The sequence below is a fragment of the Alternaria postmessia genome (genome assembly GCF_024291825.1).
Source record: "Alternaria postmessia strain BMP 2775 chromosome Unknown scaffold_33, whole genome shotgun sequence".
Lineage (NCBI taxonomy): Eukaryota > Fungi > Ascomycota > Dothideomycetes > Pleosporales > Pleosporaceae > Alternaria > Alternaria postmessia.
The window spans coordinates 217,840-229,029 of record NW_026260106.1 but is presented as its reverse complement, the minus strand read 5'-3'; the positions used below and the strand labels follow the sequence as shown (position 1 = coordinate 229,029).

General features: G+C 52.5%; 6 protein-coding genes across 6 annotated transcripts; 3 read left to right on the top strand and 3 right to left on the bottom strand.

Moving 5' to 3' along the window:
* Window positions 1-58: 58 nt before the first annotated feature.
* On the bottom strand, window positions 59-1,099 carry J4E82_005997 (uncharacterized protein; the record flags this gene model as incomplete). Its single annotated transcript, XM_051732257.1, has 2 exons — window positions 59-602; window positions 738-1,099. 2 exons carry the CDS (start codon window positions 1,097-1,099, stop codon window positions 59-61), a joined length of 906 nt encoding a protein of 301 aa, XP_051588048.1.
* A 406-nt stretch (window positions 1,100-1,505) lies between these two features.
* On the top strand, window positions 1,506-2,786 carry J4E82_005996 (uncharacterized protein; the record flags this gene model as incomplete). Its single annotated transcript, XM_051732256.1, has 3 exons — window positions 1,506-1,681; window positions 1,748-1,969; window positions 2,039-2,786. 3 exons carry the CDS (start codon window positions 1,506-1,508, stop codon window positions 2,784-2,786), a joined length of 1,146 nt encoding a protein of 381 aa, XP_051588047.1.
* A 406-nt stretch (window positions 2,787-3,192) lies between these two features.
* Window positions 3,193-4,809, top strand: J4E82_005995 (uncharacterized protein; the record flags this gene model as incomplete). The annotated part of the gene is made up of 1 exon (XM_051732255.1): window positions 3,193-4,809. One exon carries the CDS (start codon window positions 3,193-3,195, stop codon window positions 4,807-4,809), a length of 1,617 nt encoding a protein of 538 aa, XP_051588046.1.
* A 322-nt stretch (window positions 4,810-5,131) lies between these two features.
* On the bottom strand, window positions 5,132-5,598 carry J4E82_005994 (uncharacterized protein; the record flags this gene model as incomplete). Its single annotated transcript, XM_051732254.1, has 2 exons — window positions 5,132-5,542; window positions 5,596-5,598. The coding sequence occupies 2 exons, from the start codon at window positions 5,596-5,598 to the stop codon at window positions 5,132-5,134; spliced, it is 414 nt and encodes a 137-aa protein (XP_051588045.1).
* Window positions 5,599-6,287: 689 nt separating this feature from the next.
* On the bottom strand, window positions 6,288-9,551 carry J4E82_005993 (uncharacterized protein; the record flags this gene model as incomplete). The annotated part of the gene is made up of 5 exons (XM_051732253.1): window positions 6,288-6,413; window positions 6,469-6,920; window positions 6,977-7,678; window positions 7,729-9,193; window positions 9,285-9,551. 5 exons carry the CDS (start codon window positions 9,549-9,551, stop codon window positions 6,288-6,290), a joined length of 3,012 nt encoding a protein of 1,003 aa, XP_051588044.1.
* A 413-nt stretch (window positions 9,552-9,964) lies between these two features.
* J4E82_005992 (uncharacterized protein) lies at window positions 9,965-11,156 on the top strand (the record flags this gene model as incomplete). The annotated part of the gene is made up of 2 exons (XM_051732252.1): window positions 9,965-10,463; window positions 10,513-11,156. The coding sequence occupies 2 exons, from the start codon at window positions 9,965-9,967 to the stop codon at window positions 11,154-11,156; spliced, it is 1,143 nt and encodes a 380-aa protein (XP_051588043.1).
* Between the last annotated feature and the right edge of the window lie 34 nt (window positions 11,157-11,190).

Genomic DNA, 11,190 nt, shown 5'->3' with positions numbered 1-11,190 from the left:
CAATGGGAAAACACCTGGACCTCTGTCAAAGCGGTTGCCTGGATTCACAATGCTTACTCTACTTGAAGTCCTTCTCGGTCAACGAATCTTCCATCTTCTGTATCCTTTCCCAGGTTTCGCTCCACTTCTCCCACTCGCCCTCAGGCAGCTTACCCTTGATTGGGAGTCTTCCACCTTCCATTGTGCCAAAATCGGTGACCCTCTTGACTGCCTCTTTGATACCCACAATGCCGTACTTACCAATGTACTCCTCGGCCGTACTGACTGTGTACTGCAACTGCTTCATCTTCTTGAGATTCTCATCTGTTATCGGTCTCGTCTCGGCTAGCTTCATCAAAGAGCATACGGTCTTGGGGTATATGGCCGCGAGACCATCGATAACACCTGCCGCGTCGAAAATGACGATGGGACCGAGTTGTTGGCCGAGACCAGAGTAGACGCGGAATTTGTTGTGGTCGATTTTGGGGTCAAGTGACACTTGGTTGTGCCATGAGACGACTGCATGCGACATCTTGCAACCGACGATGTTGGGGTGTTGGGCGAGGATGCGGTAGGTTTCGGGTGTGACCATTACGCCGTTGGTTACGCCAGGGTAGTTGTAGCTATTACTCCGTTAGTAAGATGCGAAAGTATTTCCGCCCATGGATACATGCATTAGTACTGGTAGAGGGCTCTTGTCCGCAACAACCGTATACCATTCTCTAATGCCCCCCTGACTCGCCGCTGCGCCAAAGTACCCTGGCGCGAGCACGAGTCCCCATTGCGCGCCTGCCTTCTTGAAGTCCTCTAACCATTCCAACGTCTCGTCAACGCTGTTGATCAATGTGCCAGCCATTATCGGGTAGTCCTTGAAGCCCGCCTCATCTAATCCTTTGCGCACACCAGAAATGAGGTCGATGCGTTCTTGTCGCGACATGTGAATCGCCTCGCCTGTGGAGCCGAGCAAGACAAGACCGCGCACTCCATTTTTGGCAAGGAATACAGAGTGCTCAACTTGCGTTTGCACGTCGACTTCAGGTTGCAGCGACTTTGACTCGGATTGGGTTTTGAAGAAGGTTGGGACGGGCACGAAGACGCCGGTGGGTGGTGATGAGGTCATGTTGGTGGCTTGTGCATAGAATTGCTTTCTGGCCGCTCTGTGACGAGTTTCTTTGTTAATCGGAGTCGAGAGTCAAATAACAAGATATTATGCGCTGCGAATACCCTGAGTTTTATTGCGCACCTTGGTCATCCGCTCCTCGGGTTCCTTTACTCCAGCTGCCGAAGCTACATGCCCCGCGGTGGAGCTCTTCTGGCCCTTTTGACCCCGCGCTGCCGTTCGGCTTACCGCGAAAGGGACATGGCGGCGGCAATACGCTGATTGGACGAGATGGCTTTGATGTGGACTGAGATGGCTATGTCATCTTTGAGGTGTAAGAACCTATTCGACACCCCAAGAGTGTTACCCCTTGATCACTTAGAACATCAAAAGAGCTAGTAAAGCAGAGCAACGAAGAACGGCAGCCATGGGCAAGATTGCAAAGATTGAATATTTTCGTGTCCCACCACGTTGGCTATTCGTTAAGATCACGGATGCAGATGGGAATTTTGGTTGGGGTGAAGCATCACTGGAAGGCCACACGCAAGCAGTCGAAGGGTGCTTGGACGCTTGGGCTGAGCGATATGTTGGCTTTGAAGCAGAGTGAGATTCTCCTTGATATTCAGAGCACCGTCGTACGCGATATCACGAAGGCTAACGACATCAAAGTGAGATTGAACACATATGGCAGATGTGCTGGCGAACTAGTTTCTACCGTGGCGGACCAGTTTTCATGAGCGCACTAGCTGGCATTGACATCGCACTGTGGGATCTGAAAGCGAGAAAGCTCAACGTGCCAATTTATCAGATATTGGGCGGGAAGGTGCGTGACAGACTCAAGGTATATGCCTGGATTGGCGGAGATAGACCAAACGATGTCAAGGAGCAAGCGTAAGTAAACCAAGTGACGACCGACCTGCTGCAAAGGTCTGGGAAAGCAATACTGATACATCGATACAGTCTATCACGCAAAGCTCAAGGATTCCGCGCTGTAAAGATGAACGCAACGGAAGATATAGGCTGGCTCGACTCGCCTTCAACCCTACAATCGGCTGTCGATCGTCTCAAAACAGTTAAAGAGCTAGGCATGGACGCCGGCATGGACTTTCACGGCCGCATCCACAAACCCATGGCCAAGCAACTCGCCCGCGCCCTGGAACCACACCACCCACTTTTCATCGAAGAACCTCTACTCTCTGAACACATCGGCGGCATCAAGTCTTTGCACGAGCTAACCTCCATTCCCATCGCATTGGGAGAACGTCTCCACTCACGCTGGGATGTACGGCCCTTCTTAGAAGCCGGCTGCGTTGACATCCTGCAACCTGACATCTCACACATCGGCGGTATTTCGGAAATGCGACGTATAGCATCCGCAGCCGAGACTTACGACGTCGCCATCGCACCACACTGCCCGCTGGGTCCTATTGCACTTGCTGCATGTGTTCAAGTAGATTGCACGCTGCCTAATTTCGCGATTCAAGAAATGAGTTTGGGGATTCATTACAATGCTGGGAGTCAGGACCTCACATCTTACACAAAGAATCCGGAGGTCTGGGATGTGAAGGATGGGTATATTGAGCTGATGAAGGGACCAGGCCTGGGAATTGAGGTTGATGAGGAGATGATTAGACGGGAGAGTAAGGACGCGAAGGCTTGGATCAGTCCAGGGTTCATTGGGCCGGGAGGCGAGATCAGAGAGTGGTAGGGCGTGGGTATTCTCAAGACATTCATGGATGGTAAGCAGAAGTGACACAGCATGGCTTGGAGAAATTCGAATCATCTCCACGTAGTCTCCGAAATGGTCGTGTACGCTGTATATCTCCTAGGTATATCACGTGTTATCTACTACATGATGTGTTCCAAGATGAAGGAGATCACAATAGTCAGCTCTCCACTTTCACCTCTTCACCTTTTTCCTATTGTCGTCTCCAGCACTCAATATGTCTTACTATCCCAACTTACAATAGCTATGTAGCTATTGTCCCATCTACTGCTGCTCAGCACCTCCCAAGTGTTAAGTATATAAACGGCGGTTCTCCTATCCCTTCCCTCTTTCTTCAGCTCTCACACATCCTTCTCACACATAAATATTATCACATAATCTCGCCTCAATGGCATTTCTCTTCTTCGCCGCCGTCTTCACTCTTTTGGGGTGGCTCGCTTGCGAGCATGATTTCTTTTCGATTGCCTCTTCGGTCCCTGCGGCTGGTCCGCATACCGCATCATCTTCGCCTTCCTCTTCACCTTCGGCCTCTGCTCCGGCTGGTCCGGTAGTATCGCCATCTCTGCCACGTCGAGAGCGTCGGGCTCTCGCTCGATCTCGGTCTCGGTCTCCTCCTCCGGTTCCTGCGTGGGCGCGCCCTGGCTCCCTCCTCTCGCCTCCTCGGCACCGCCCTGTCGAGGATAAGAACGACACTTTCCTGGATGTCAAATCCACCGAGGCCGATGGCCTAATGGAGAGAGTTTGGGATCCGATAAACGGGTGGAAGTGGGCTGCGGTCCGTGGTGAGAGATTGGCAGCGAGGATGATTCCTCTTCCGAACTCTCCTCCCCCTTCGCCCGTCATCACTCCACGTTCTCCTCCTGCCGCGGTTCCTCCTGCTTTTGTTGCAGCTTCTGCGCCTATGGCCGTTTCCGTTTCGCCTAATCCTGCACCAGCACCTATTGTCATCTCTCCGCCTCCTCGCTCGGTCGCCTCCATCCTGGCTGGCATCCCCTCCCTACCACAGGGACTCACACACGTCTTTCCGCTGCCGGCTCCAGCACCACTGTCACAGCCACAGCCTCTGTTTGGTGGGTTGTCGCTGGCGACACCTGCTAAGTATGCTTCGGGCTCCCTGACTATGGTGCTGCCCGACCTCACACCCTCGGTTCCGATGCCGTTGGCTCCTCCTCTCCCGACTTCTCTTCCAGCTGGGGCTGACCATAAGCCCCAGACTGATGACATATGTGGAATCGTTGCTCCGACTCCTCATTCCTCCTCTCCTTTCGCCTTTGGTGGTGGATCTATTGGTGTTTCCGCTATGCCTATTCCCGCTCCTCCCTCTGATAGCACTTTCGGTGCCGTTTTCAACTTCACTTCACCCTCCCCTTTCTCCTCTTCAGCACCTTTCTCTTCTGCCTCTGGTCGCCCCCGCGATCGACGAATCCTCAAGAGGGTCTATGAACCTCGCTTCGAAGACGACAGAGACGACGACGATTCTCTCATGGAGAAATACTGGGACGCTGGATTCACCACCCTCGACTCCCTCATGCAAGCCGATATCCCAATGGTGACCGGGTGCGGGCTCGAAAACATTGCTGGATACATCTCCGGTTCCACCGTCGCCTCTTTCGAGCACAATCTTCGTGACAAGGAGAACGGACTTCGCCGCTTGGCTAACCTCCTGCGTTGGCAATGCGGATCCACTCGGCCGCAGCCCCCTGGTGGGACTGTGACCCTTGGTCAACTCATCACCGTGCTGGCACGTGTGGATGAGTTGGTGAGGGGGTTTGTAGCTGACAACGGAGGTCAGCAGCAACTGTTCGTGCAGGGTGACTTCTTCAAGTGGGCGCGGGCGTGGCGTTACTTGGAGAAGCATTGGTGGCAGGTCAGGAAGACGAAGCTGCAGCAGGAACTGGATCCTTCTGTATATGGACAGGTGGTGGAGTTGGTGAAGCTGCACCAAGCCCATTGGGTGAAATTTCTTCGGGAAGCTCCTGATGAGGGCAAAGGTCGGGACTGGTGAGGTGTTGAGCAGTTCTTCTTGTTTGCGAGCGCCTTTCTGGTTTGCTTTTCTTTTGTATGCTTGTTGTCGGCTGGTCCGCAATAGGTGCTGCTCTTCAGGGTCAGTAGATAGTCGAGAATGGTACCTTTTTCTGCCTTCTCATGTCACCTTCAAACCATATCTGCCAGTGTGGAAAATGTTCATTCCAGCCTACCCTGACTATGTTCAACTATTTCAAGCTCTGACATTGATCAACCTCCACACTCTCGAAGCACTCGCGGCACCTTGACATTTCCTGGAAACTCGTTACAAACATCTGCGGATACCTCCTGGCTCTCCGGTGTTACTCCTCATCTACGTCCTCCAAATCCGAATGTCCGCTGAAATGCTTAAACTTGATTGGCATTGGCGATTCGCCCAAGATTCCAGAGTGATGTGTCGGCGGTGGAGGCAGGTGAACGGGCCGAAGGCCACGAGGTAGTAAGGGTGTAGGCGGGATGATAATGGTGTCATGTCGAACCGGCGAGCCCGCTGGGGTAGTAAATGCGACAGTGGGAGAAGCCGTGGTGCTCATACCATTGTGCATAGCCACACTATCGCTCAGCGTCTCATCGTTATACACTGTAAGGCTCCAGAGTATCCCCACCCATGGCCAGACAAAGCCCTCCTCGTTCCAGAACCACGTGTGATCGTTAGTATACTCCATCAGAGCGTAGGTGGAAAATAAGAGTGCAGATGCACATAGACCGCCGACCTTGTAACTGTTAGTTCTCATCAACCACATATGTCGTGAGCGAGGTAACATACCATTCCGACGGTCAACTCGTGGGGTCTCGGAAAGTACCCGGGCTGCTCATACTCGGCAGATGCGAAGAGAACAGTGGTAGCAAGTGCGATGTACGCATATTTGTACGTGAACAAGCTTGTAATAATTCTTCGGTATTCTTGGCGGACACAATCGGGGACGAACGAATCCACAAATCGTGTTTGGGCGCGACATAGAAAATTGGGTGCAGCGGCGGCAGTGGGTGCGACGGTCGGAGTGGAATTCGGGTCCGCCATAGTTGGCGATGCGGTTATAGAAGCCGTAGAGTGTGTCGGTACCATGACCGCTGTCTTTGCAACGAGCTGAGCAATATTCGAGTAGGGGACTATGCGTTGAGTGTGAGTGGTGAGAGTATCGACCGCGCCTTCTAATGCAGAATTGTAAGCGCGAAAGCAAGGAAGGTACGTGCTGTACTGTCGAGATGGGTGAATAGGTAGCAAACGACAGCCATTGAGATGACATAAACAGCAAACGACAGCCATCTAGATGACATAAACAGCAAACGCGCGTGCGCTAGATTGGCCAAACACGAGGAATTGACCTGTCGAACTTCTACTGGCGTATGACGGGAAGGTGCAAGAGCTCATACTCACATCCAACATCCGTCATTGAAACATGTCTGAGATCTATTCTGGGTATATCGCCAATCTATTGCCTACTCTTCAACTACCAATCACTCCTTGGGCTTGAACACACGATGCCTTGCCAATAGTTGTGAAATCATGAAATGTGACACATCCTCGTCAGCCCAATACGTCATATGACTCGCTATACTGGCCAGCAGCGAGATGTCGAAAGCCTGTAACCATGTTAGACGGCCTAGAAAAAGTGATAGAAGAGCAGTCATCACTTACGCCTTCTTGAATACTATAGTCCACACGACCGTTGCTATTCAGCGCGCGCACTTTCTGTTCCTCCTTCTTGAGTTTCCGGCTTCGTTCTTCTAGCTCCTGCCATTCAAGGTCCTTTTCAACGTCTCGCTCGCCGTCTTCACTCTGCTGGCTCTTTCTTCGCTTCTGGAAGCCGGCGAAGAGGGTCTCTATGTCGCCTTCGATGAGAGTGGGAGGATGCTCGCCGTCTTCACCTTCGGCGATGGTTTCTTGTCCAAGGCGGCGACGACGTTCTTCGCTAATGAAGGCGCTGGTGGGCTCATTGAGGCCTGGGACGAGATTCGCGGCGTTGCTCGAAGGAGGTGCGGCGGCGCTAAGTGGGCGAGAACTACGTTGTCCTTGTGTACTGTTGCCTGCGCCTGTCATTTCTGTTCCTGATATACCGAGACTGCGGTTGAGCAGTCCACTAGCAATGCCTGTAGTCCATTGGTGTCAGTATTTTTCCCAGTTAGCATAGGTGAATTTGACTCACCTGATCCAAGAGAAGTCCAAAAGTCAGTCACGCCCTGACCAACTCGTTGACCAATGCCGGTGAAGCCTTGAGACGCTGGCGCACCGAAGATGCCTTTCTTGGTATATGGCAAAGGCTGGGCTTTGAGCGCTGACATAGCTGGTGAGATCAAAGGCTCAATGCGATAACTTATCGGATCAGTCGGATGGAAGATGTTGAAGACCTGCTTGCAAAGAGGTGAGGATGTCGTAATGTCAAATGCATGTTCATCTCCACCTTGCGAAAATGGATCATCGATAGATGTAGCCGGTGTCTTCGGCGGCACAAACGCGGTAGCAGAAGTCTGCGGTCTTCCGACTATCGTTCGTCCCTTCAACATCTGGAACAGCCCAATGGGTGAGCCAAGAGCATAAAAGTCTTCCACCTCAAAGTCCAGCTTCAAGCCCTCTTCAGTAGACCTTCGTTGCTTGATCGACTGCGAGCTTGGCTTGGCTCTTGGGTCTTTCTGTATGCAAAGAATATCGAACATGATAGCAGACCCGAGAGAATGCCCAACCAAACTCACTTTTCCCTTGAAAGACGGATTTCGCTCCTTGAATAGCCGGTAAGTGCGGTTTAGCTCGTTCACAACGATTCGAGAGATATGACCTTTGTATGCAGGACTTTGGTATAGTAGAATATCAAGCGCCAGATCAGTAAGGAAATTGCGGACAGCAGGTACGCCTGCAGTAGTCAGTAAAGGTCAAAGTGTAAAATCCGATTGCGCGACGTACCTTCAACGGTTATATCTTCGAGATTGGGGTACTCTTCATCTTCGTGATCGAGGTCGCCCAAGTCGTGTTCTTTGCGGTTGTGCTTCAAACTTTGCTTGGGAAAGTCCAGCAGGTGTCTCCAGATAATAGGGATGACTTGGATGCGATTGTTCTTGCTCTCCGACTCCGTCTCCGCATTCAAGGCCTGGAGGTCAGGCGAAGCTGCGTATACAGATTTGAGGGACTTGCGCATAGTATTCACGTCGTGAATGAAGTTGATGGACTCCATTCGCATTCCAAGGCGCTGTCCAATACCATGCGTTACTAGGAGCAGATGCTCAATTTCACGATCTTGATCACTGCCATGCTGTGTTTTGTAATCTTCACGCATCTCTTTCTCCTCACGCTTTCGCATCTCCTCTTCCTGTTGTTGCTCATATTCTGGCTTTGAGGATGTCATGAGCGATGACACCTGCCTTTCCAGGTTGCGTCTGCGTGTTTGGGAGGGCGACATGCTTCGCTCGTTCTCTGAGTTCTCTCCATCGGTGTTGACGTCAGAATTGCCATGATCTGAACCGTATGCTAGCGCAGGCGTTGAAGGTCGGTCCATCTGCTTTGCGCTTTGGGGACCCTTGGCAGGAGTTGGCTGCTTCTTCTTCTCTTTGGGATCGGTGTATCCACGGATGTACTTGTATCCAGCATAGTGCGCTCCTCCGGCGAAGCGCTGGTACAACGTACTGCCCATGCGAGACCACATGTCATCGGTCAACATCCACGCTGTCGTCTCGTCCTGGTATGTGACAGTGGAGTTCAGGTGGGCGCCAAAGAGCCTATGCGTCCGCGGCAAGTCGGCAGGCGCATTGGAGGCTGCAGATGCATCGCCTAGTTTCGAATCGTTTGATTGTTTCGAGGCTTCTTTCCGCAGACTGTCGTACGATGACTTGGGTGTAACTGGATTTGACGTTGAGTCGCGATTCAGCCTAGCCAGCTCCTTGCGGTGGTCATCGCCAGCACTCGGACCCATGGAAAGTGGCCGAGCACGAGGCTGCGATACTGCTCGCTTCTCATCTGGCTTTCCAAACTTCCACGGCTTCACTTTGAGATATCCCTCCTCTAGTTGCATAGCTAGACCTTCGTCGACGGCCTCCCCGTCTGGTGTGAACCATGTCCCTCGCTTGACGTCGTAAACAGGACCCAGCCAGTATGATGGTGCCAACTCGCGTGTCTCGATCTCGACATCGAACAGATAGTCCTCGTTGACGGGCACCTTTGTGGTTTTGGGAGGTGTGTTGTTGGATTGGGTAGGCGTAGTAGGACTAGCAATGCCTCTTCTCAGTTCGTCGGCATCGGCTTCGTCGGCAGTCTTCTGGAAGGCGGCCTCAATGGCGCGAGAGTCTCCGGCACCGAAGGGTATCCACTTCTTAGGTTTGGGCAAGGCGGTATCGGGGGCCATGGCATGCTTCGAAAGTGGTTTGCGCTTGGGTGTCTGCCAAAGTCAGTGTCGCGATCAAAAGGCAGCTCTGGCATTGCAAAGAACAGGAAGCTTGACGTGAGTACAGTGTATATTGACTACTTACATCTATAGCATGGAACCACCTCACAGCCAGCGGAGGACAGTCTGGGGGGTAGCGCTTGAGACTCAGCCTGTGTCTCCGATCAATCACATGGTCTCCTCCTTGCTGAGCAGCCAGTATTGCTGCAGCTCTGTCCTTGTCCCTCTCCTGCTCCATCTTCTTGGCCTTATCCGCACTTCCCTCGGGCGCCGGAGGCTTGGGCGTACCTGCCCGCGATGGCCATGGTGATAGATTGGAAAGAAAGCCCTGCTTGTTGTCCGGGGCAGTCATCCTGTCAACTGGAGGGGCGTCGCCGCCGACACGAAGCTTGGCCAGCCAGGACTTTGCGCGATATCGTGAAGCTTGAAACGGTGGAGACAGTGGCCTCAAGCGGGGCGATCGGGCAGGCACGCGAAGATGGACGCGTCGAGGAAACGTCTTGACGTCGGTGGTATGGCTAGAGGAGCATGGCAGCAAGATGCATGTTATACAGTCATTAGGCGGTGGCAGGTGTCAGAAACATTTAATTGCATGTGCTCGTGTCGTGTCTTGCATGTGCCTGCTCCGGCGCTGCTGCGGCTGCGACACAGACTAGTTACATCACCACAGACGCGTGGGGCAGCCCACAGCTCTTCCACTCGTATCGCGTATCCATCGTCTCCGATCTACCAACACTGCAAACACACCGCCGAAACCTAAACACCATGAGAGTTCACACCATACACGATCTGAATGCGCGCAATCCAACGCCGCCATCTAATCCGCTCCTGACTTCATCGGTGACCGACGCAGAGCGGCGGTTTTCGCGCTTCTCCGTCACCGATGCCGTGCATCTGAAGCTAAAGCTGCAAGCCCTCGACAACGCCGTGTCAAGAATTTGCCCGGAAAATCATGACCAAGCTGATATCGCAACCATCACTAGTGCATGTCAAACACGGCCTTTTGAAGAAACTGTGTACGTTGCTGGCTCAGAGATTTTCTACCTCGTAGTAAAAGGTCTTGCACGACCACATATCATCGCCGATGTTTATGCTGAAGCATACAAACATGTCTTACAGGGCAGGCCTTACGTGAACAACTACAATCTGTCCGGTTGTAGAGGAATAGACTGTGTTTTCTCCGACGTGAGAACTGTCCTGGGAGATATCGACCGTGTGTGTGACACCAATCTCGAAGGCGCCTTCGCTAAACTCGAGGAACGAGGCAGGTCTATCATCAGTGCCTATACCACCATTTTGCTAACACTGACTAGTCCAGCCGTTTCCCTTTCTCCGGCTCCCGGCCGAGCTGCGCCTCCATGTATACTCATTCCTGCTTCCTCCTGAGCGTCGTATCATCCTCAGACCTCGCTCTCAGGTTGTCAGACGTCCGCGTCTCAATATCATGCGTGCCAACAGGCAGTTACATGACGAAGTTATCAAGTACTTCTACAAGAACTGGAGACTGTTCGTACGAGTAGATTCGTCACCACTAGGCCGATTGCGTCAGGGCGAGGTCTGTTATCAAGGGGTAAGGCCCACGATCAACTCAGCCACCCTTGAGCTTCTCAAAGAGCTTGAGATCCGCGTCCACGAACATCTGGTCTACTTGACAGGACCACCCTCAAGCCGCATTAGCTCCATATTTGATACGTTCAAACTTGAGCGTGTACGCATCACGTTCGAGCTGTCTAATACCGCCAGCGGGCACAACAGAGACACAAAGATGGAGCTGTTTTGCAGACAGCTGATTGATCAGATCCCGGCATCAGTGAGTGTGTCGTGGCCCCATAGTGATGCCGCAACCTTCTTCCATAGCAATGCAGTAGAGCAGCGCTTATATCAAGCCTTGCAGGAGAGAGCATCTTCTCAAGCAAGTCGTGGTGCAACGGCACCGGGACGTGTAGTAATGCAATGACCTCAGCATGCTCATAGATAAACAATTTCCAACC